This window comes from Corythoichthys intestinalis, chromosome 20 (genome assembly GCF_030265065.1).
Source record: "Corythoichthys intestinalis isolate RoL2023-P3 chromosome 20, ASM3026506v1, whole genome shotgun sequence".
In the NCBI taxonomy this organism is placed as follows: domain Eukaryota; kingdom Metazoa; phylum Chordata; class Actinopteri; order Syngnathiformes; family Syngnathidae; genus Corythoichthys; species Corythoichthys intestinalis.
This window is the reverse complement of record NC_080414.1, coordinates 7,569,148-7,595,558: the sequence shown is the minus strand read 5'-3', so window position 1 is coordinate 7,595,558 and position 26,411 is coordinate 7,569,148. Positions and strand designations below refer to the sequence as shown.

Below are 26,411 nucleotides of genomic sequence, written 5' to 3'. Positions count from 1 at the left end.
CTGTAGTTGCTAATTTTTCCCATTGATTTCTTTGTCACAACGTTTGAAAATGCATACATGGTACGAAAAATATAATTTCCTTAAATCGTCGAACAAATCACTCCTGACACAGTCCTTACTGTTGGTATGCAGTACAGCGTTCGTACTTTTTTTTTTTTTTTAACCTAAATCCAGCGTTAGATCACTACATGTGACCGACTGCTAATAAATGAAGCGGAATATGGGACGGCCCCCTTCGGCAAGGCGTGAGTGACACAGTGAATGGAGAATGTGTCACGTCAATACATTAGGAAGTCTTTGCTTATCTTGGCAAAGAGAATATGCAATTTTGCTTCACACACGTAACCCGTAGCGTTAGCGTAACCTTCGCGTTAGGGTGGCGAGCGTTGTTTTAAACTCTTGTACAACTTTTTTTTTTTTCCTTCTATACTAGTACATACTATTGGAAAGATTTATTTATTTTTGTACGAACAGTTTTGAATTTTACAGACATAAAAATTTTGTTGTTGTCGACTAAAACTAGACCAAGATTTACACATTTTGAAACGACAAAAATATAACCAAGATAACAGTAATAAGTATTTTCGTTCATAAGACTAAGACGAAAATTTAAAGTACTGCCAAAAAACAGTAAGTAAAAGTAACAGTAAGTTTCCTAAACTTATATTATAGGTTAATTTTGTTTCCTCTAATTTTTTTACTGATTATATTTTGTATATTTTTGCATAGGAAACAAGCTAGACAAAGTAGCATCCATTTTCCAATTTGTAACAATTCAAGGTTATTGAACATCAGCGTTGTTAATAACGGCGTTACTAACGGCGCTATTTTTTTCAGTAATGAGTAATCTAATTTTCTCATCTTGGCAACGCCGTTGTCGTTACTGAGGCGTGCGTTACTTTGCGTTACTAAGTTGGTTGAATAAAAAAAGTCTGAGAGAGACGGACTCACGGACACGAGAGTGCAGAGCATGAGTGGGGAAGACGCCGTTGCGAACGCGATGCTAGGTGGCTCCAATAATACCTGACTGTAGCCATAGCCTACAAACTACGCCCACATGATACGGTAGATATCACATATTATAGAACTAGATGCAAATGACAGACACGGCTGCATTAGCAACATGTTTTAAGGACGACATGCGTTAGTAAACAGCCGCCATCTTAAAACAGTAGACCTCTCAGGAAGGCTCTATCTTTAAATGATGAAACAGTTTTAAAACTTACACATGTTGAAAGTAGACAGAATGGAACTAATGCAATAACGGGAGCAATTTTAACAACTTTAACGGTTGATTCACAACTTTAAATGACTTCCACACATAGCAAAGGCTACTATCTAGTTATCGCAATACCCTTATGTCTAGTTAAGTAGAGGGTAAAGAATTAGGCTAGGGCCAATTGTCCCCAAAACTCTTTAAACTTCACATTGTGTGACCTTTTTTTTTTTTTTTTTTTTTTTAAAAACATGAAAATTATCACTAGTTACTTTGCCAAGTAACTAATTACGCTTACATTCAGGTAACTGAGTTACTAACACAATTACTTTTTGGGAGAAGTAATTTGTAGCTGTAATTAATTTTTTAAAGTAAAATTAACAACACTGTTGAACATACTTAACGTTTGTATTAATTCGACTTTGGCAGGCTAACCAACACTTTTATTTTGATCCAGTCAAAGAATTTATTGATGCTTATTTCCATTATACAAAACATTTAACTGGAGTGTGTAACTTTTTCTTCGAGTAAAGATCTATGGACTGTTCTCTCCATTTCCTCCTTAGCAGTCATTGAGTTGTTTAGTCTGTAAAAAGCTTTCTACGCCAGGTGTTTGTGCATCCACGCGCATGTTGAGACCTTGACCTTGTTTGAGCAGCTCCTAATGGAAGAAGCTGTTCTGTGAATGACTCAAACACCCGCCTCTGTACCGTGGCATGTATCACCCCATTAAATATGCTTAAGTCCCGCTTTGGTTTCAGTGAGTAGTCCCCCTCCCAGCTCCTTTCTTTCTCTGAAATAGCCTACGATCTTTTCCCCGCACGCCGTTCAATCTGTTGTGGTGTGTTTGCGTATGCCCCTGCAGTTGATTGAGGTGCAGATTGCCAGTGACAAATCACGGCGTCACGCCACGCTCTGTCCGGCCTGCTGACACCTCCCCCTCCTCAGGTTAAAGACTCGCACCTGTTAGGATCACTTTGCTCCTTCGGAGAAAGAAAACACGCACGCATACACACTTAAGTCTTTGTCCGTCAGTCACTCTTCGAGTGATTAAGGCCATTACGAGTCATTAAGAAGACGTGAGTGCGCGCGTGTGTTTTGCTCAGCGTGGATGTGTGTGGGTTGAAAAGATGGCTGTCACAGCACGCGCTCATAATTGCCCTCTTAGCCAATTATCCCCCGTTTAAAAGAAAATCACCTGCTCTGCTGTCGTGTCCACGCGGACATACATTCACACACACAATCGCAGTAAATAACACAGGAAATGATTTTAATTATATAAAGTATGTCCCTCTTGTTTTCATTTTGTGGTAACTAATTGTTTTCTAATTTGTTTGCTTCCATCTATTCTCATTCAGATTCTGATGCACACCAAGGATATGGTACAAAAGGTTGGTATATCTCATTGATTCCTTTCATGGCACTCTGGAATTTGAATGACAGTATGATGGGTTATGAATTATTTTATGAAGTCATAGATAAAAAAAAATAGGCACGTTTGGGATCTAATACAGAAGCCGTTTCAGAACTCCAAATTTACCATTGATGATTTTCGAAATAATGCAACACAATGTTGAAGGTAATGGTAATAGAATATTTCATAAATTACATATGCAGGTAGTCCCCGGTTTACAAACGAGTTCTGTTCCTGCACCGGATTTCCGCGTAAGTCGGAATTAACCCATTAAATACCTCACTAAATTAAAAAGATTACCGTAATTTTCGGACTATAAATCGCTACTTTTTTCCTTCATTTTGAATCCTGCGGCTTATAGTCCAGTGCGGTTTATTTGTTGATTTATTTGGGTTAATAGGCCGCATTTTATTTGACAGCGCTGTCATAGGACTGTCATAAGACCGTCATAATAATCATATAACACTATCATGGGCATTACTAAATGCTTATGACAGATGTAATTAAATGTCATCCCGCAAATTATGTCACTAACTGCATTATGTCCAGCTTGGATCTTTTGCATCCATTCAAAAGTGAGATCATTTGCCGGATAACACTAAATAACATCTGTTATAAGTATCCATTAATGCTCATGACAGTGTCATGTCATAATTATGATTGTCCAATGACAGTCTTATGGCGTGTGTGGGGTGGGCGGCGCTGGGCGCGTCTGTACATGAGCTCGCTTCAGGTTCTACACTTCCTGCGCCAAAGTAAAAGCATGCATCACAAAACAAAAGTCAACATTCAAAAAAAGAGAAAAAAAAAGAAAAAACAAACAAGACTCAGGCTTCGTAAAGTAAATTGCGTAAGTCGAGTCAGTCGTAATCCGGGGACTTTACTTTATTGTACTTTATTGATGGTGGCTTTGCATGTAATGCAAATCTATAATGTTCCTTTTTTATTATTTTCAATGGCATTTATTCCCTGCCAAAACTATTCGACCCACCAACTCTTCATACACCAAAATGAACGAAATTCTCATGTGACGTGGGCTCTTTTGTTTGGCACCCCAAAAATGACTGTTCCTCTAAAAAAATTGTTTTTTTTTGGGTGGAGGAAAAAAAAGTGAAATTTCAAAATTCTATTTGTCCGATAGTTTTTTTTTTTTTTTTTTTTTTTTTTTTTGTCCAAACACATCATTTACACATGAAAAAATTCAGGACGCTAAGGGGCACAACAGTTGTATACAGTTTTTGCCAAAAATCTACCCATTCATTTCTAATGGGCAAAATTTCCCACCTATTTCTAATGGGCAACATTTCCCACCTATTTTTAATGGGCAAAATTTCCCACCTATTTTCAATGGGCAAAATTTCCCACCTATTTCTAATGGGCAAAATTTCCCACCTATTTCTAATGGGCAAAATTTCCCACCTATTTCTAATGGGCAAAATTTCCCACCTATTTCAAATGGCCAAAATTTCCCACCTATTTCAAATGGCCAAAATTTCCCATTCATTTGCAATGGCACAAAAACACACCCGTTCATTTCTAATGGCCAAAATTTCCCATTCATTTTTAAAGGCACAAACATAACCATTCATTTCTAATAGCCAAAATTTTGCATTCATTTTCAAAGGCACAAAAACAGACCTATTCATTTCAAATAGGCATAATTTCCAATTATTTTCAATGGCACAAAACAAACCCATTCATTTCTATAGGCCAAAATTTCCCATTCATTTTCCAAGGCACAAAAACAGACCTATTCATTTCAAATGGGAAAAATTCCTCATTCATTTTTGAAGGCACAAAAACACACCTATCCATTTCATATGGGCAAAATTTCCTATTCATTGTCAGTGGCATAAAAACAAATCCATTCATTTCAAATGGGCGCAATTTCCCATTCATTTTCAATGGCAAAAAAACTTCCTTTCACTCCTATTGATTTGCAACCAAAGTGACTCAAATAAACAGGAAGTTACGGCTAAATCCCCCAAAATCATCAGGAAGTGACACGATACCAACAGGAAATGATTGCGAAATGACCCCAAATCAATAGGAAGTGACCCCAAAATGACCCCAGATCAATAGGAAGTGGCCCGTAACAACAGAAAGTGACCCTGAAATGCCCCCAAATCAACAGGAAGAGCCCTGCAAATGCCCTATAATCAACAGGAAGTGATGCAAAATGAATAGAAAGTGAACAGATATACCAACCATCACCGCAAAGCTACCATCGCAATTTCTCATGAAATTGTATTTTCTAGCTTTAGATTGCATTTCCATTGTGTTCAATGTTTGTAGTTTTTATGTATGTATTTTTTTCATTAATTCCCACTCTTCACAGATGAACCTTGAGGTCATCTATGGAGATACTGACTCCATCATGATAAACACCAACAGCCGGTCAATGGATGAAGTCTTCAAGCTTGGCAATAAGGTAATTGTATAGCATAAAAATCACATCAAGGTATGTTCACTTTTGAATATTTTGACTGCATATTTGTCAACTTGCCCACTCAGGTGAAAGCAGAAGTAAACAAGCTGTACAAACTTCTGGAGATAGACATCGATGGAGTGTTCAAGTCACTTTTGCTGCTGAAGAAAAAGAAATACGCAGCTCTGGTGGTGGAACAGCAAGGCGATGGGCGCTACAGCGTCAAACAGGAGCTGAAAGGCTTGGACATAGTTCGACGAGATTGGTGTGACCTGGCCAAGGAATGTGGCAAGTACGTCAAATTAATTAAATTAGAGTTGCTCATCTGATCCAATCACTCGGAACTTTTTTTTCTGTTCCAGCTATGTGATTGGTCAGATCCTCTCAGACCAGACTCGTGATGTCATTGTGGAAAATATACAGAAACATCTTGTGGAGGTTGGAGAGAAAGTAGCAAGTGGGGCAATACCGCTCCAGCAGTATGAGATAAACAAGGTACTAGGCATTTGTAAATTGAGCTGCAACGATTAATCGATTAACTCGAGTAAATCCGTTAGAAAAACGCTTCGAATCAAAATTTTGATGCTTTGTTGATTCATTTAATTACAGTGACATTGTTTTGGTTTGTTTTGAAGTGTCGCATTTAGTTTTATTGATTTGGGAGGATAGTGGCAGCAGAATATGCAATAACTCATCTAACATGGCTCAATCCTGCTGCTCCCTGTTAAGACCAACATAAGGTTTGTTTTTTGGAGCTAGTATGTTTGATTGTGCATTTCTTATTTCATTTAGACGTATATTTAGCAGTTTTTTTGTGGGAATATTGTTAAGAGCTTTGTAAAAAAACGGTTAGCATTTTATAGCATTTAAACTACTGGACTTTTGCTATGCAAGTTAGCTAATTTTTTTTGTCTTGTACTTAGATCCTTATTTACTTATTTTTTATACCGTTTAAGGCTAGGCTCTGGTATTTTAATTTAGTTTTGAATGGATTTATTGCTCTTGTGAAATAAAAGCAATTCTGCATATTTTGAAAAAAATACTCCGGTATTCTGCTTTGTATTCTGATTTAATGCTCTTTTGAAAGTGCAATCTTAGCAAGCCAAAACAAGTATTATTGCAGGCATAAAGAGTTGTTTCTTTGTTTTTCATCTTCTCAAATTTATTCTGCAACGCATTAAATGGTTGAAATCCGATTACTTAATTATTTGAACTACCGTATTGGCCCGAATATAAGACAGCCCCCTCTTTTTCAAGACTCAAGTTTGAAAAAAGACTTCTTGAACACCAAATTTTTATACAGAAAATAATTGCAGTACATCCGAAACAAATGATTATAACAACCGTAATTTTCGGACTATAAACCGCTACTTTTTTCCATCATTTTGATACCTGTGGCTTATAGTCCAGTGCAGCTTATTTGTTGATTTTTTTTTTTTTTTTTTAGGTAACACTTTATTTGACAGCGGTGTCATAAGGGTGTCATAAGATCATCAAAATTATGACATGACACTATCATGGACATTACTGAATGCTGATGTCATTAAGTTTCATTTGGCAAATTATGTCACTAACTCAATTTTTGTCCATCTTGTATCTTTTGCATCCATTCAAAAGTGAGATCATTTGCCGGATAACACTTAATGACATCTGTTATAAGCAATCATGAATGCTCAGGACAGAGACATGTCATAATTATGATTGTGTAATGACAGTCTTATGGCACCACTGTCAAATAAAGTGTAGGCAAATACCATAACTAGCAATTGATGGAACAATTGGAACAGTAACTGAAGAAATATTTAGCACAGAACATGATTTGATTGTTATTTACATCTGTAGCGCTGCAATGCATGCTAAGAGGCATGTTGGATGACAACAGTCAACAGCAGGTGGCGGCAGAGGTTGACTGTCTCCCCCAAGGAAGCAGTGATGGCCAAATGAAGCTTCTTGAAGCAATAAAGCTTTGCACTAATTGGTTCAAAGTTTAATGATGGTTCATTTGGTCTTATGACAGTCGGTCGTATGATGCCGCTGTCAAATAAGGTTGTACCGGTTAATATCTTTTGGTGTAAATATCCCATAATACAGTGAGGACAGCTGTGGCTTATAGTCCCGTGCGGCTGATCTATGAACAAATGCCGTTTTCGTGCCAAATTTGGTGGGCTGCGGCTGAGAGTCAGGTGCGCCTTATAGTGCGAAAATTAGGGATATATTTGAGAGAAAAAGCATGTTATTTTGCCTCATTTCAAATCTTAATATCTGAACATTTAAATATGTAAACTAAAGCGCAATCACATTCGTAAATGATTGGCTTCTGGTTTTTTAAATGTAAATAAACCAATCTATTGTGAAAAAAACAACAAAATTGCAATAACTGCATTAACCATCAAAGTGAAATCTAACTGTAACTGTAGTCTTGAAACAAATCTGAATAAGGAAAAACATTGCAATAAAATGATGCAAACTGGTTAAACTTGAGAGTAGCTGAGATCTGTCATGACAGAACATCGCTTCAATGATATCTGGCGCCATCTAGCGTCGTGAATGGGTATAATGTCTAGACCACGAATATAAGACCCCCTTTTTCAGTCTTATTTCAATGCAATAAACACTAGAGGTGTGCAAAATTTCCGATTCTTAGATTATTCGCGATTCGGCCGTGGAAGATTCGAGAACAATTCACAAACATCCAAATTCCGATTATTGAAATATGCCAAGTAAAGCAGAAGTACGACACACTCAGCGCGCCGCGCGGTCTTCGGTACAATTAGGGACGGAGCGAGAGTAGCTAAACATCATGCTTCTCATTACCCGGCCCCTCGGGTAACGCCAATGCTCAACTCACGGCTCTAGCTCAACTCATGCCACGAGATAAAAAAAAAAAAAACAACAACAACATACCTGACTGCCGCCGAAAAGCTGCTACAAGCCACATTATGTTACGGTAGATATCATTTATATAGGACTAGATGCATTATAGCTTCGGTATCGTTACCAGCACATCTACAAAAAACTAGATGCGGGCGTTAGTAACGGCCGCCATCTTAAAGCAGTACACTTCCCTGCAAGGCTGTTGTTGCGAACCTTCCAAGCGAACCTAATTAACTTTTTATCTAAAATACTCCTAAATCGGTAAAATATTGACTTGAATCTATCTTTAAAATAGTTTTAAAACTTTCACATGTTGAAAGTAGACAAAAGAGAAATTATGGAATAACAGGAGCAATTTTAACAACTTTAACGGTTGATTCACAACATTAAATTAATTGAAAGTAGTTTAAAGCTGCTGATATAGAATGGGGACTGGAGTTTTTTATTTACTGTTATTTTTGTATATTTGTTTACTGCTATATGTTAACTTGATACTGAAATAGTAGTTTGGTTTAGCCTGAGAGGATTTTTGAACAATTTTGGAACTAATGTACAAAACAAATTAAAAAATAAAAAATAAAAAAAAATAAAAAAAGGAGTGGGGTGCATCAATAATCGATTTATAATCGAATCGGAGCCTCTGAATCGTAATCGAATCGTTAGGTGCCCAAAGATTCCCGGCTCTAATAAACACCGTCTTGTATTTGGGCCAATCCGGTAATTGATGGATTAATCAATTACCTAAATAATCAATAGCTGCAGCCCTATTTGTATATTTACCATAGTTCTGTTTGCCATTGCTTTACATATACTTTATTTCAACATCCATCTTGTTCCACCTCTTTAGGCACTTACCAAGGATCCTCAGGACTACCCAGATAAGAAAAGTCTACCTCATGTCCATGTGGCGCTATGGATGAATTCTCTGGGTGGACGCAGGGTCAAAGCTGGTGACACTGTTGCGTATATCATCTGCAAGGTGTGTTGATTCTGAAGAGACATTAAATCATAGTTATTGCACAGTAGGTACACTTTTGTAAATACTAAAGTGTGGAGTTAAGCCTGAGTTATACTCCCGCGTTACGGTGACGGCGTAGCGACTACGGCGTCATTCGACATTCGATAGTTCTGCGGTGAGGGAACGCGTTGCTCTGTAATTCACCGCCAAGCCACTAGAGGGATGTGGCGTTATGTTTGTACGGTTTTGGGGCATGATTGTTGACTACTTCCGCTAGTCGGAGAAAAAATAAACAATGCAAGATGGAACTCTTGAAAGTAAATATTCTGCTCATCAACACTGAATAAATATTGAACATACAAATGTTGACGGGCAGGCGACGCAGAAGACGGTTTCGAGGCGGTCTGGCCGACTTTTGATGCCGCACAGAGAGTTTTAGACTCGGGTGGAGAGAGCTAGCTGTGGCGGCTAGCTTCAAACTGGCGTCGAGCACTGCGTTCAAGGTCTGCAAAGCCCTCCAGCCTGATTTGTTTGCCGTGTCCTACAACCAGCCAGTGGGAAGCCATAGCAGATTTCTGGCGTCTAGGGAACTTCCCAAACTGCGTTGGGAGGCTTGATTTTAAGGTTATCATAAAAAGCACCGAGGCACTCTCAATCAGTGATGATGTATTGTGTGTGTGAACTGTCTGTTATTGAAAATTAAAGATCAAAACAACTCTTTTGACACCAAATCTGTGCTTTATTCTTCATATACTTGAAACATATGTACACAGTAAATGATGAAGTGCACCAACCAAAAATCCGACATAAAGTGATAAAAAGTTGGCAGTTTTTGGCCGACTGTGTCACCGCTTCGTGTGGCCACTCGATTCCGACCACCCACGTCTCGGTGGTTCTTCCATTTATTTATTTTTTCGATCGCCGACCTTGCCATTTGGCAGTCACAATAATAATTTCTTGACGAGACTTGCTCTTCGATGATACTCCCGTTGGCTTGGTGCATTTTTGCGTGTAGAAAATAATGTTTGATTCTATTCTACAATGGCGGTGTTTTCGCCCGGAAACAACAGTCTGAGCGGACCAATCACAGTCCGTTTTCGCTACGTCAACGCGTCTACACGACGCGAAGGTTAGAAAAATTGAGAGGTGCGCGTCAGGCTACGGCGTAGGGTCGTAACTCGATTCTTCCTTGACGGCGTAGGTCTGACGTGGAAATATAACTCGGCCTTTAGTCTCACCTTTTTGTTTTAAGGCATTTGTACTTCAATGCTTCCAGATTTCCCCCCAATTTTCAAGAATCACATGCTCACAATCTTTGTTCTTGTTATCCCCAAAGGGGTTTGATTTGGTCTTCCTTTTCAAACCGATCCAATCAGACTTTATTGCCCTTTACTCATCTTGTAGAAGGATAAAATGACCTTTTCTAACATTGGAACTACCACTAATTGATTACTAAATGTATTTAATGTAAAGATTATTCAAACTGTACTTTTAACTCATTCACTCCCAGACATTTTCACAGGAGCAAGGCCCTTCGCTCCTGGCCGTTTTACTGGATTTGGACTGATTTTGCAGCAGAAAATTCTGTTCTATTGCTGTATAAACATGGAACCCACCAAAAGAATGACTCTTCTTTCAGCGGAAAAAAGCAGTTCATTTTCTATTCGTTGGAAATCACCATTAGAAAATAACTTAGTTTGAGCAATCCTCCAATTTTTGATGAAAAAAACAGAAATTGAGCTTTTTGTAAAAGCGTACATTTCAAACATAACATTGACTTTAACACAGCTATTTTTTGCTTTAGTTACATCCCAAACATCAGAATAATGTTTTCCTTTTACAAAATAAGATAAACAACAAGACAAATAGAGCTTTTGATAGCAAAGTAACAATTTATTTACACATAACTAACTGAAAGATGACGCTGTTCTGGCCGCGACAGCTGGTTAAACTTCTCTCATCGCCGCCTGTCTCATAAAGATGAATTTTGCTCGCGAGCAACACGGACTCAACAGACATCGTCCGCTGCACTAGTGGTCCCGGTCGTTCTGCTCGGTCGTCCAGCGCCTGGCATCCCGGGTGTCCTACCGGTTGTTCTGCTCGGTCGTCCGCTGCCTGGCATCCATTCGGTCGTCTTCCGCCGGCGCCCTCGCCGTGCGACTTGGCCGTTCATTGCCATTGAATGGGGTTGCGGGTCATAACAAATGCGCTACAGCCTTACAGTGGCCAGTTTTATTGCTTTAAAATGGATTTTCAGCTTTGTGCTTTGTAGCTAAATTGAATCGGAACCCAGAGATGTCTCTTTTGGGAAAAAACGTAAAAGGCTTATAAATACGTCTTTGGGACACTGAAACAATTAAAAATAGAACGTATTTATATGTTTTTGGGAGCAAATGAGTTAAGAAGTCATAGTTACTCAGAGTTTTGAGAATGAAAATTCTACCTGAATGAGTGTAAAGAGCAGAAAACATTGGGAGTTCAAACATTCAGCTCACACTACTTTACGGCTTTCATCTGCAGGATGGTTCAATGTTGGCGCCCAGTCAAAGAGCATATGCTTTAGAGCAACTCCAGAAGCAAGATGGTCTCAGTCTGGATACACAGTACTATCTGGCCCAGCAGATCCATCCTGTGGTGTCGCGTATATGTGAACCTATCGAGGGCATTGATGGGGTGCTCATAGCTACCTGGCTGGGTAAAACACATGCTCATAAAATTTTTAGCATAATTCTGCTGCTTAGCCCAAAACAATTGTGTGAAAGTAAAAGGTTTAATGGCATGATGTTGACTTCAGGTCTGGACCCCAGTCAGTTCCGGTCTCATCAGCAGCACCAAAGAGAGGAGGAGGTGGATAGCACTCTGGGAGGGCCAATCCAACTGACCGATGAAGAACGCTACAAAGACTGCGAGAGATTCACGTTCACCTGCCCTCAGTGTGGGAAGGAAAACATTTATGAGAGCGTATTTGAAGGAGCTGTGAGTTATCTTCTTTTACTTTTTGGTTGTGTTTCCTTGAGCTTTGGGGGGAAAAAAATACATTTACTTTAACGTATCATTCAGGGTTTCCCCTAGTATTTATTGAAGCTGTGGTGGGCTACATCGGCAACCCGACTTTTCTCCTGTTTTCCATCTCCGTGCCGACGTACTCACTCAGCTGCAAGCTTTCAATACGAGAACTGGTGCGCTTTTCAAAATAAAGCGTGTAAAGAAACAATTTGTAATTGATGGTCTATTTCAGACGACTTGTGGCAAATAGTGCGTAAAAAATCAGCTTCATACATTCATCTAGACATCTAGTTAAATTGTACAAATTATAAATTACAATGGATCTTTAAATATGAAAATAAATAAATAAATACATTGATCTCATTTGCAAGGCGTGGCAACTTTTATTTTGGTGTGGCAGTGTGCCACGATCTTTTATGTGGAGGGGAAACCCTGTCACTGCTCAAGTAATGCCCAACATGTTTGCATGAATCATAACTAACATAAGGCAAACTCGTGTTCATTTCGTAGTCCAGTTTTGATCCATGATTCGATACACACGTTTTTATGAAAATATGAAAATCTATTTAAGTAACATATTAACATTAAGCATAAAGTCACAAATGGTGACGTCACGTACCGTAATGGTTGGCAACGGATCGCCGCATACGTTTCTTCAACACAGCGTGGCCGTGTCAATAAAAAAAAAAAAAAAAAAAATCTCTTTATACAGTATATATTTCTGTCTCCATCCCTGTACCCGTGTGTAATGCGCACCATGATTTTACAAGTTGATCTTGGGGGGAAAAAAGTGCGCGTTATACTCGGGAAATTACGGTATGTATCAAAATGGACAAAATAGCCAAATATTTAGCATTTATCTTCCTAAGCAAAATAATGCTTTTGAGGGGAAAAAAAGTATTTGAGCGTTAGTCAATGAAGTCATTAATTGAAGTTACATAAAAAAATATTTTTAAAAAAACACGTGACATCGTTTGACATTAATCATGTTTGGTTGGTCTAAAACAGAGGTCACGGAACCACGGACCTCTGTCCGGTTCCGGACCCCCAAGCCATCTGGACCGGATCTCAAGCTGTCCGGACTAATACACGTTGCAACAACAAAAATCTTTTCTTTTTCTGCGGGTTTGCAGAGTGGATGCGGGCAACAAACAAAAACCTTAGCGGTGACGCGCATGAGCCAGCCAATAGGAGCGAAGCATTTGAAAGTTATTTTTAGAACAGCATGTCTCACACTCGCTTTCCAGACTCCGCAGAGTGACAGCCAAAAACTGAGCCGAATGAAGTTGGAGGAAGAGGCGAAAAGGTACGGCAAATGGCGTGCTCAAAACTACGCAAGATGGATGCAGAAAACGGTGTTTAAGGAGGAGTGGACCAACACATTTTTGTTCATTTTACCTGGCGGCAGCACAAGACCGCTATGCCTCATCTGAGACTCATTCGGAGACGGTAGCGCTTGTAAAAAGCAGTAATTTGAAAAGGCACTATGAGACAAAGCACGCAGCTTTTTTTTTGCAAAGTTTCCCTATGAACTCTGCCATCCGTTCTCAAAAAAATAGCGGAATTAAGGGCTCAATATGATCGCACCTCATGGCTCATGGTTCATTTATTCACTGCACAGCAACGCGCAAATGAATTCTCCCTCAGAATAGCGTGGATATTGGGTCAAAACAAAAAGACTTTCAGTGACGCACCGATTGTCAAAGATTGTATGAGTGTAGTTGCTGAAACTTTGTTGATGGAAAGCAAAAAGAACAGGTCTGTCAAAAAATAAAGCAAATCCCTCTGTCAGCATCCACAATAAAAAAAAAAAAAAGTCTTGAACATGCTTTTATGTTGCTATTTAATGATTCAATTAAAACACTTTTTTAGTTTTATGTTCCTTTTATATTTTATTTACATTTTTGAATGTTGTAATTATCAGCATGACCACGTAAAAATACGTTTGTATTTTTTGGAAAAAAAGAAGCCTTAAAAATATTTCCGGACCCGAGATTCTTGTAATTTTTTTATTTCGGACCCAGATGATTTTTAATTCATGACCCCTGGTCTAAAACTAAAAGATTCACAACAATAGGTACTGTTGTCAAACAAAGCTAACCTGTATCCCTGAAAACATCATGAAAAACCTGCATAGTTTTAAGGTTCTCAATGTTGTTGGTCAGGAAAGTAATGAAAGCACAAAAAAGACGAATAGATACTAAGCAACAACTTCTGGCATTCATTTGAGAACCCCATCAAAAATGTTATACTACTAGTGTATACTACTTTGTGTGTGGTATAGAATAGAAAGGCATCTATGATTTGTCTATTTTGGTAGGCTAATTTAGTTACATGAGCAAAGTATTTAAAGAATAGTGAAGATAAATAAGTAAAACAAGAAAAAAATGCTGTATTTGGAAGCAAATGAATATTAGTGATACTACAGCCAAGCAATAATAAGCAATCAGAATAAACATCAAGCTACAAGATGGGTGACATGTTCTTTTAAAGAGTGGCACACTCTCAGGTCTTGTTATGAGATTTTTAAGTGCTTAAAATGTGATCCTTGGACCAGGCCCTTGGCTTGAGCAACACCTAAAGGATGCGGAGGATGCATTCTATCAATAAACGTCAAGCAGTTGGTCGAGAGCACGCAGAGATTTGTGGCTAATAAAAACAAACTCTTGAAATCATTTCTGAAAATAGCCAGTATCTATTGCACACTGGCTAACATGTACCCTACATACCGCATAGTTTCACTTACTACCTACGTCCCTGCAGTTTAGCCTGCTGTGCAAACACAAGTTGCACTGTTTGTTCAGCTTGGGTATACAAAGAATGCTAGATTGAAATGCTAAGGACATGATTGTTTTTGAATCATTAGACTGGAGGAATTGAGTCTCAAGCAGATGAGTCAAAGGATGGTAATTCATGGTGCAGTCACCCTCTATATTGTGTCTCTGCTTTTATTTTTAGACAGCTGCCTGGCTCCAATACGGACTCTGTTTTCATTGGCATAGTTTGGACGCCACAACTTGAAAAGGCTCTCCTTAACCCCTGCCGCTCTGTAGATACAAACACAACGTACAGTATGAGCAGATATTGTACCATTTGTCAGGCCAAGGTTATGTGTGCGCTATCAGCTTGTAATGAGGAGTAGGGCATGCAGCCTTTTCTTGTCTTAAAGTCTCTAATAAACCTGACATCCGCCTTTTCCTCTGCTGGCTCAAACAATTTGCGTTAAATCAAGGCTGTTTGACCATATTCAGAATATTAAGACTGGAACAAAATATCAAAATGGTGATATTTTTGTGTCCCAAAAGGTTATCGATATGCTATCGCCAACAATCGATACATCATTTTGAAAAGCTGTCCCTCTTTAAAAAGAAAAAAAGGGACAAAAGCTTGCTAACAAAATCATCCATTCGAATAGTTTCTATGTTAGCTCACCGGCTGCCATTGATGGCGCTAGACATCCATTTAATTTTGACTGGATTGGACGTCTAGCTCCGTCATGTTTTGTGTTCATATAGAGGTTACTTCTGGTTGATTTTGAGTCACTTCCTATTCATATGGCAACATTAAGTCTAGGGGTGTCACAAAATATCGAAATGGTGATATATCGTGATACTTTGTATCCAGAAAGGTTATCGATATGCTCCTGCCAAGAATCAAGATATCATTTTAAAAAGGTGTCAATGTCTTAAAAAAAAATAATAATAATAATGAACTAACAAGTTGCTACCAAAATCTTCCACCATAATAGTGTCTCAGTTAACTTTAAAGAGCATACGACAGGAGAAAAAAAAGTCTTAAATAGCATTTTTATGTGAATTAGAATCATATTTTGAGACGATTCGACTATATACAACAATTCAGCAAAGCGCAGATGACGAGAAATTAGTCTTTTAATCTGCCGGTTAGCCACGCCTACCATTATAGGGCTCGAGCGTCCCCAACAGGTGGATGACGTCAGCGGGAGACGGGCTCATTGGTTTTACTATTCAGCCCATTGAAGGGGAATTATTCAGAACGAGGAAAACGCGACGAAGAGAGCCGCAAAATGTCATTGTTTCAGTCTTTCTACTCCAGTATTTCCACAGGATATTCTCTTTATCCAAGTATTTTTCCCCAATAGCTAAATAAATTGCTTGAGAAGGACCAGTCAGCCCGTCGAGGGGGAAGTATTCACAACGAGGAAAACGCGACGAAGAGAGCTGCAAAATGTCATTGTTTCAGTCTCTTCAATATTTTTACAGGATATTCTTTTTATCGCAGTATTTTCCCCAACTGCTAAATAAATGGCATGGTCATGACAAATAACAGTCTTGTACTAAATGGAATATGAAATAATAAAAATGCACTTATTCAGGACGACATGGCAAAATGACTCCATAATGGTCAAAACTGTTGACTTCACCTTTACTGTCGCACCTCCCGCACGAGAGTTTATGACACCTAAATTGGACATATGTCATTCCCCTTCCCCGGCTTCGGAGAATATAAACAAACCAAGAGGCGTGACAGCTAGCCGACCTGCTAACCCGAACCGAGTGATGTTTCAAAGTCTTCGAAGCGGAAAATCACTCATAACTAGCCCGGATTATTTGACATGACGACTGGGTTGTCGATTGTCTTTGCGGATCGGTAAACCACCCGGCGGAGAGCAATTTACAGCTCGTTCCCCGGAGGAGGGCAACAGCAGTTGTTGTGCAGCTAACGTGCAGCTATTGTGCATGAGGAGAGCTTTTTACATGCTTATCAATGATCAAACGTAAGTAGTCCTTTATTTAAAATAAGTTTGTAGTGTTTACTTTGTAATCGCTGTATTCGTATTTGACATCATACAAAACAAGATGTTTACTCACTTCCTCGTAAGTCCAATGGTCCCACAGTAGTAGGGCTTGTTATGGCCAATATCCACGGTGAATGGGAACCTTTTGAAACTCCAAAAAGGCGCACACGCCTCTCCCTCATAGAGCAAGATTTTTCTGCAGCCGTTTGGCTGCCGTGATGCGAAAAATAAAAGTATTAATCCGAAAAATCAGCTGAATCCTTAGTCCTCATACACAACAGTACGAAAGCCTTCAACCATACACGTCACAGCGCCCTCCTCCTCAATGCAAGACCGAAGCCGGAAGTCACTTATTTTCATGGCGTGGGATTAAAAAAACTAAATAAATATAGCGATCGCTTCCACACACATCCAAGTGGTCCATATCATTCAGGAGCATAAAATACCGCGTGTATTATGAAATAAACATGCTTTTTCGTGTCACATGCACGTTAACGAGATATTATCGTGTACTTGCCTTGTTTCGATCCAAAAATTCCATGTAGCATGTATCACTGAGTGTCAAGACACAGCTGTGAAGGACCACAGCTGGATTTTTTGGGGATTTTATGGGTGAAACATGGTAATATAACAAGGGTCTCGATGCAGAAATCGCAGACATCAAGGAGTGGTTGAGATTTTCTTTTTCATATATTTACCCTTTTAAAAAAAAACTTTCACCAATTTTTCTTTGTTTGGATTGATGATTTATCATCTAACATATCGGAGAAAATGCGACAGTAACAAAAAAAATACAATTAAGCGATAGTTATGAGGTAGATGTCCGTGACTTTTTTACAGACGCCATTTTTTTCATTGTGACAAAATTTGTTTAAAAGTAAAATATGTGAGTGAATATTTTTTTTTAATTTGTTGTTGTTGTTTTTTTAAATGAAAAATGAGACATCAATTAATGATTCTAAGCTAAAAACGACAGACATTTTGAATAATAAATATCATTAATTACCTTCGTTTTATGGCTGGGTTGAAACAAAAGCGTTTGCGCGACGTCTGTAAATGGGGGTTTTCAGTGTAAAACGGACAAATTAAAAATAGCTCGGGGCCTTCATGCACCATGAATCTGCTATGGCAGCATATAGACATATTGTTCTATCCAACACAAGTGTTCTTGGCTTTAAATACAGCAGTTTCTTTTAAAGAGGAGTGCAAGAGCAGAAACTGCTTTTTCAGTCTTGTCTGTTTTCCGCCATAAACAAACATTAGCTCAAACAAAAACATACCTTATGATGTTCTTAACAGGGAGCAGACGAGTTATGGCATATTCACTGTGGGCACAAGTAGTAAATCAATAAAACTATATGTATCACTTACAAAACAAACCATTACAACGCCACTTTAATTAAACGAATCCTCAAAGCAGCAAAATTTGAGTCGATTTATTCGAATTAATCGAATATTCGTTGCTGCACGACTCATATCCAAGTTAATTAGTTGCAAGTGTAAGACTTAACGATCTGTGAAATGTCTTTCTGCTTGTATTTTCCCCACTATGCGAGTCACAGATAAGATCGTAAGTTAATTAGGGTGGCGAACACGGTCTAACAGCTCAGTAAGAAGGGGAGGACAGATGAGCCTTGACACAGAGCCAGGGATGCTTGGAGGAGGCGGTGACAGATGATGGAGGACAGACAGGGGAGGAGAGCTGTTTGATGAAGGTGGCAGAGAACCGAGTGAAAGCTGGAACGAGCCGCAGGGATTTCCCCCGAGTTCACTTTTAGCGGCGCGGCCAGTTAAATCAACATGCACATTATCGTGCCGAGGATGAATAACAGTCAGCTGACATCGTCAACCGTTTTAAAAATGTTGAAGGGCGCTAACGTGTGCTTTTAAAGGCAGAAGGAGGCTTTGGATGTCAAAGATATGTTCTTTGGGTCACGTTGTAAGCCCCGTACGCAAGATTAATTGCAACTCCTTTGAACGCCTGACACCGAGACGAGTGTTTCATAGTTTTATTTAATTGCTCGGTCATTAAAGAGCTGGCAAGTAAAGTAAGGAGGCGCATAATTTTGTTTGGGGGTGGATGTCTGTTATTGGAATGGAGTAAGTGAGTTAAAAAAGTAGCAGGGGAGGAGGTCATGTAGAGGAGAGAAGGAATGAAACGCAAAGATGGATAGACTTAATTCATTGAACTGCAGTTGGGGGAGTCAGACGTTTGACACAAAAGCATAAAAAGTCTTTGTTTTTACTGTAAGACTGATGTAGGCCGAGTGGGGGGTGTCACCTGCGTGCACGTGTCTTTAAAAGATTTTCTTTGCTGCTGTCAGTATGCCAGTTTAATTGAGTTTGGATTTTAAATGGGTGTTTAAAGCTGTTCTATTTTGTCTTAATTGTTTTGGGCTATTCACAGATGACGTTTTCATTTTTCCTTTCTCAACTGGGGGTTTCATCATGGGTTGTCATAGTTTTCTGTCAGTTGTGGACCTGCGAAGAAAGCACCTTGAGATTTTTTGACGTTGATAGTATTTTTTTTCATGTGTTTATAGTAGGGCTCAGTGTTGTTTTTGGCAGCCATTTTAATTTTTGTCTTGGTCTTTTGGACGAAAAAACCTATTAGTCTTAGTCATATTATAGTCATTTCAAAATGTGTTCGACAACTCGGACCAATTTCGTCTAGTTTTAGTCGACAGTTCTCAATGTTTTTGTCTATAAACTTCAAAAGTTTTAGTCCACAAATAAATAAATACATAAATAAAAGGTTTCCAACGATTTCGAATGAACATGACGATGATTTTCATGATGATAGTACACATTAAGCAGGAAAATGGCCCATTATTTGCAATTAATTAAACTCATTTGGACGCCACAAACTGTTTGTAAAATGTTTTCCAAGAGTTTAATAAGACACTGAGTTACCACGCTTAATGCTAACGCTACAAGTTAGTTTAGTGTGTGATGATCGCTCATCAAGGACCTTTAAAGGCTAAAGAAACATGGCATATCTAGCCAAGATAAGAAAGCAAAACCTACCAAGCAGCACATGACACGTTTCACAAAAGGAGCCTGAAATGGGCACAGGCTTGTCACCAGCCAGTGAGTAAGCGTGTGTGTGGGGCGGGAGGCGCATCACGTCACATGAGTGACACTGCTAAATGTGTGCTAACTACACATACAATAAGAAAATATCAGACATTGTAAATTTACAACGGAAACTGGCGAATTTTCATCTCGTTCTCGTTCTGGCATCCATCTCGTTATGCTTTAGTCTCCCAAGACACGTTTTCAGCGTGTCATCGTGACGTGTCATGAAAAAATTGTTCGCTGACGAAACATTTTCGTTATCGTCATTGTCGGCCAAAACAACACTGGTAGGGCTTAAGCTATCGGGTATTCTCCTGAGAATTCCATCAATTAATAGTGTAATCAGATAAATCATATTAATTAATTAATTTATTTTTTGGTAAAGAGCAATTATAAATATACATGAGAAAACAAGACATTTCATCTAATATTGAACTATTTTTAGACGATCAGTGTCTTTATTTTAGATTTGCTTGGTGGAAAACCGCCAACAATTGCATCTTAGATGTGACTAGAAAAAAAAATTCACTGCTTTCACTCAAAAAAACGTAAAATCTTATTTTAAGAAAAATCTTATTTCTTACCTTAAAAATGTCATTACGCTTGATAACACACATCACTCAAAAGTTAGGTTTTTCCCCACGTGTTTCAATTGAATTTCAATTTGTGTCAAGCTATTTTTAACTTCTAGTTAAGTTTTAAGTTAGTCTAAATTGTAAGTCCTGATAGGATTTTGAGTTTTTGCAATGTTCAAAATAAATGTATGATACCTGCACTAGAGGTGGGACTCTTTGAGCATCTAACGATTCGATTACAATTCAGAGGCTACGATTCGATTATAAATCGAGTATTGATTTGCAACCCCCCACCTGCTATTAGCTGCTTTTAATGTGACATACATTAATTACAAAAATTCTCCCAGGATTAGATTAACGACTATTTCCGTATCAAGTTAACAGTTCAAAACAGTAAATAAAATACTCAAGTCCCCATTCTGTATCAGCAGCTTTGAACTACATTCAATTAATTTAATATTGTGAATCAAACGTCAAAGTTGTTAAAATAACTCCCATTATTCCTCAATTTCCCTTCCGTCTACTTTCGACATGTAAAAGTTTTAAAACTGTTTTAAAGATAGAATCAAGTCAAGAGTTTGCCAATCTAGGAGTATTAGTTAATTAGGTTCGCTTGAAAGGTTCGCTACAAACAGCCTACCAGGGAAGTCTACTGCTTTAAGATGGTGGCTCTTTACTCACGTTGGCAAATCTGTCTTTTTGCATCTAGTTTTTTCTATACATGTTTCTGTACATTTCTTTATACAGTACATGTGATATCTACAGTAGCATTTTGTGAACGTAGTTTGTAGCAGCTGTCGGCAGCAGTCAGGTATTATTATTAGGGCTTTCAAACGATTACAATTTTTAATCGAGTTAATTACAGCTTAAAAATTAATTAATCGCAATTAATCGCAATTCAAACCATCTATAAAATATGGCATATTTTTCTGTAAATTATATATATATTCTGTAAAATAAATTGTTGGAATGGAAAGATAAGACACAAGATGGATATATACATTCAACATACGATACATAAGGACTGTAGTGGGCATTTCACTCTACTGTCATTTAAATCTGTCTATGCTGTCCTCACTCCGAAGCGTCGACTTTTTCCAAAGCTAGACAGCTAGTGAACGACGCCTTAATAATCAGACTTCTTCCTTTTTCATCTGATTTATTAATAAAATGGCCTCAAACCATTGTTCTCTTTAGACCGTCGTAAAACTACAAAAAAAAAGTACACAACCATTGCATTAGCAACAACGTTAGCTTAGCACGCTATACAGGTTCACTAAACATAAACAAAAAGCGTCTCATACAAAAAATATAACATTTCGCTTACTAACATAATATGTACATTATTTACAACAACCATACTTACGGACAAATCTTGTCCAAGGATCATATAAGCACATTACAACGTAGGCGTCAGCCCGAGACGTCGTGCAGCCATATTGAACTGGCAAGACAACAATAAACCATGTCGCAAAGCGACCACAAGAGTTCGCTGTTAGACAGCATAAAAAGCCTTGCTGTAAAGCTTACCAAAAGGCAGAATACTGTCCGAGCGGGACATGTGCGTTAATTGCGTCAAATATTTTAACGTGATTAATGAAAAAAATTAATTACCGCACGTTAACGCGATAATTTTGCCAGCTCTAATTATTGTGATTTTTTTTTTTTTTTTTAAATCTAGTGGCATGAGTTGAGCCAGAGCCGTGAGTTGATCATGCATGATGTTTGCTCTTGGTCAGTTTCTCATTGCGTCCCGAAGACCGCGCTGGGTTTTTGTTTCGCCTTACTCGACATATTTCAAAAATCTGAATTTGGATGTGTGTAAATCGCTCTCAAATATTCCACGGCCGAATCGTGAATAATCTAAGAATCTGAAATTTCGCACACCTCTATTCGGCACCAGTGCTACTTGGTATTTTAGCCATCAATGACTATGGAGCTAAAATTGACAGTTAGCTTTATTATGTTATTATTTTACACCCTCATCACTCTACAGCACTGTGTTTATACAGATTAAATAAAGCCTGTATGAAAGACACGTTAGCCACGCATCAACAGTAGTTGTAATTAATAGAAACCTAGCCCTCCGCAGGGCTGTTTCATTAACAAGGGACAGTAACGTTAATTTTATAAATTAGCGCAAGGATAATTTAATTTGACCTTGTCCCGAGTGTCGCTCCTCCGCTCTTGGAGTAAACGGGGTGCCTTCAGTGGAGCTGAAGCATTGAAGACGTGCTGTAGTATTATGCAAGCGCTGTCTCACAGAAAATACATGAAACGGTGTTCGCTTTGTAAATGCTCACACACTTTTGACATTTTCTGCTTTTTCTCGGTGCCTTTCTTGTTGCTTTCTTCGGCTTTTTCGTCGTTACCTCTATATTCATTCGTGGTTGAAATCAAATGTATCCGCCGCCTCGGTCTGCTTCCTGTAAACACGTGATGTCAGCGCGTTGTGCCGCATTAAAAGTAGTCCGGGCAAAACGTCATGTTTAGAGTTGGCAAAATTAACCGATTCCTCGAGACGGGAAAAAAATTACTGGATTAATTTTTTAAAATCGAGTTACTCGAATTATTCAAGTAATAATTTTCAGCTCTAGTGTATAGTTGAAAGAACACTAGTAACCATGCAAATCTTTTTATGTTGCAGTACAACCTGCATTAAAACCAGAGAAACGGAAATACTTTTCTTCATGATCTTTGATTTTCTTATTTCTTTTTGAGTGCGCGTCTTAATTGGCAACGCGTGTTATCTTTCAGGGGTCAAAACTGGAACCCAGCTTTTTGAGATGCTGTCATGTGTCCTGTGGCGGCCGCCCCATCGACTACGCTTTCAACATCAGCAACAAACTGCTCCTCGACATCCGACGCCACATCAAGAAATACTACTCCGTGAGTATTTCTGTTTACAGCTCAGTACACTTGTGCCGTCTCCAATGATAAATCACTGCAACGCTCATAACACCTACTGTCTGCAGGCTCTCAAAATCCATTTAGGTTTCAACTTGCTTGACTTGCACATCGCCGCAAGCCACTTTTATCTCCAAAGATGCCGCTGATTTAAATATGCAATGTGGTTTTCCCGCGAAGGGGCCCTTAATTTGCTTAAAAAGATGTGTATGCATTTCTTCAAAGAGAGGAGTTAAAATATTCCTCACGTGCGAAAATTGAGGCAGCCCGTGCAGTAATGGTAAGGCATGCAATCAAAAAATATATCGGACAGAAGATGAAGCAAACCCCAGCAGGGGCACCGTGCTGACATTTTCCACCAAAGAGCACATTATGCTTGCAAAAATAACAGCACCAGGCACGTTTGTTTGGCTCACGATCCGTGAAAATACTCAAATGCCAATTTTAACTTATGAATACCAAGTTTGTCCATTTTATTAGCAGGAAATCTGTTAGGATCATCGAAAAGATTATCAGGATTGACCAAATATTGTGAAAGTTTTACAATCATGTGGCAAAACTGCTGGAGTAAGTGTTGTTTCCTGAATAGCGGTAACCTACGTGACAGTCATACACACCAGACCATTGTTGATAGCTATAAAACTCAGTGACCATATTTTTATGAGTACATATTTTTGCAGCAAATGTGAAGAATTTTGGAATGTGCAAAGTCTGGTGTCCGTGCTTTCCAGTGGCTGGTAATCATGCGATACTCTTCCTTATCAGTAGGTGTCAATAGGTAGCTAATTACAGGTAGTCCCTGGGTTACGAGCGAGTTCCGTTCCTAGGGTGGCGACTCCCCAACCTTTTTTGCACCATGGACCGGTGTGATTTGGGTTTTTTTTTTTGCACGGACCGGTGTTCTTTCAAATTTTGCACCCTTATAAAATTTTGCTCCCAAAGCTTTTGTGGCGGTGAATAAAGCCCTGTTTTATATTCAGTTGGACTCTCATTTAGGGCTGCAGCTATCGAATATTTTAGTAATCGAGTAATCGACTGAAAATTCTATCGATTAATTGGATAAAACAAATATATTTTTAGGTGAAGAGCAATTATAGATATACATGAGAAAACAAGACATCATTTTCAGTCAATCAATGTCTTTATTTATGATGTATATTGTTGAAAACAGCCAACAATTGCATCTCAGATGTAACTAGAATTAAAAAAAAAAAAAAAGACTAATTCACTGCTTTCACTCAAAAAACCTTTAGATCTTATTTTAAAAAAGTGTGTGTGTGTGTATATATATATATATATATATATATATATATATATATATATATATATATATATATGTATGCCTTTACGCTTGATAGCACACATCACTTAAAAGTTAGGATTTTTTCCCACGTGTTTTTAAGTTCTAGTTAAGTTTTAAGTTAGTCTAAACTGTAAGTCCTGATAGGATTTTGAGTTTTTGCACTGTTCAAAATAAATGTATGACACAGGCTGTATTGGAGCACACTAGGGACTAGTGCTACTTGGTGTTTTATCCAGCAATGACTACTGAGCTAAAATTGATAGTTAGCATTATTGAATTTTTATTTGACACCCTTATCACTCCACAACGCTATTAAAGCCTGTATGTAAGACACGTTAGCCACGCATCGAAAGTGGTCTTAATTAATTGAAACCTAGCCCTCCGCAGGGCTAACGTAAGGTGAGCTAGTAGTGACAGTAACGTTAATCTATATATTAGCGCTCTACTGCTTTAAGATGGCGGCTGTTTGCTATCGCTGCCCAGACGCGGCCTAGTCTGTCATTGTGCATCTAGTTCAACATACATGTGATCTCTATGAGACTCATCAGATGCTACTTGCAACTAACGTAGCATGTGCGGGCTAGTATTTAGCAACGTCGGCGTTGTTTGTAGCGGTTGTCGGCTGCAGTAAAAATTTTTTTTTTTTTTTTGCTTCTTCCTCTACGCACGTGACATCAGCGCGTTGTCCCGCATTAAAAGTAGTCCGAGCAAAACGTGATGCTTAGAGCTGTCAAAATAAACGATTACTCGAGGTGAATAAAATTACTCGGATCAGTTTTTAAACTCGAGTTGCTCGAGTATTCGTTTCAGCTCTACTCTCAATGTTATCCAACAGTGCTAAAAAACTATTTACATCATAAACATACATGTGCAACACGAAAATGGCGTAAATTAATGCTTAACAACACAGCGAAGTCGTTAAGTGAGAGAGCTGCGTGCAGTTGTTGTGTGCAGATGACATGGCAAACGTACTCTAAGTTAATATTCCTTTCTTTAAAAGAAAGTTTGTAGTGTGTACTTTGGAATCGCTGCATTCGCGGTCATTTTTAACGTGCCAAATTTGTCAGAACACCGGCAATTTTGGGCAGAAAAATACAGCAAATATAAAATAACATTTGTTTTTAGCCCCGTCGTGTTAAGTGCAGGGAAAATACAACTCACCCCCCTGAATCAGTGGGAGGCCTGAGCTTGTTTCGTTTGTTTCAGTGCTCTCCTAGCGATGTCAGGATATTCCGAAATGACTTTAATCCAGAACTTTGGTAGAGTTGTTGTCTCAAATGTACGTTTAAGGTCGCTGTGATTTGCGATCTCTTTGAGCTGATATTCCTGTTGCACAGACATGCTCGAATCACTCGGTTTATTCACATACGGGTCACGAATCCACTCCTTTGCAGTACGTGGGTCTTTAGTGATTGGGAAATAGAATATATTTTTTCTTCGAGGTTGTAGGCTCGTCTTCTGGCTCGTGAGGTTCCCTTTTCCCCCATAAAAAATCTGTCCAAAGATGTCTGTTATTCAGTCATTCTAGTGTGGGGGCTCATAAATTCCGGGAACAAATGTGATACGTTTATTTTTCGCATCACACCAGCCAAACGGCTGCAGAAAAATCATTTTGTATGAGGGAGAGGCGTATGCGCCTTTTTGGAGTTTCAAAAGGTTCCCATTCACCGTGGATATTTACTGTGGGACCATTGGACTTACAAGGAAGTGAGTAAACATCTTGTTTTGTATTATGTCAAATACGAATACAGCGATTACAAAGTAAACACTACAAACTAAGCCTGTCGCAATATGCAATAATTCCATTTATCGCGCGATATATAAAAATGGAGGCGATAACTTTTCCGCTGCGATTTATCGCCTCGCGTGCACGTG

General features: G+C 38.6%; 1 protein-coding gene across 4 annotated transcripts in view; it reads left to right on the top strand.

Annotated features, from left to right (window-relative positions):
- The window catches only part of pola1 (polymerase (DNA directed), alpha 1), a 127,783-nt gene that overhangs the window by 49,844 nt on the left and 51,528 nt on the right, over nt 1-26,411 (top strand). For all 4 annotated transcript variants that reach the window (XM_057824219.1, XM_057824218.1, XM_057824215.1 and 1 more), the window contains 8 exons: nt 2,575-2,607; nt 4,969-5,061; nt 5,145-5,350; nt 5,421-5,553; nt 8,780-8,911; nt 11,411-11,585; nt 11,685-11,866; nt 23,084-23,215. In XM_057824219.1, coding sequence (XP_057680202.1) covers nt 2,575-2,607; nt 4,969-5,061; nt 5,145-5,350; nt 5,421-5,553; nt 8,780-8,911; nt 11,411-11,585; nt 11,685-11,866; nt 23,084-23,215 — 1,086 coding nt within the window. The remainder of the gene's footprint in view (nt 1-2,574; nt 2,608-4,968; nt 5,062-5,144; nt 5,351-5,420; nt 5,554-8,779; nt 8,912-11,410; nt 11,586-11,684; nt 11,867-23,083; nt 23,216-26,411) is intronic.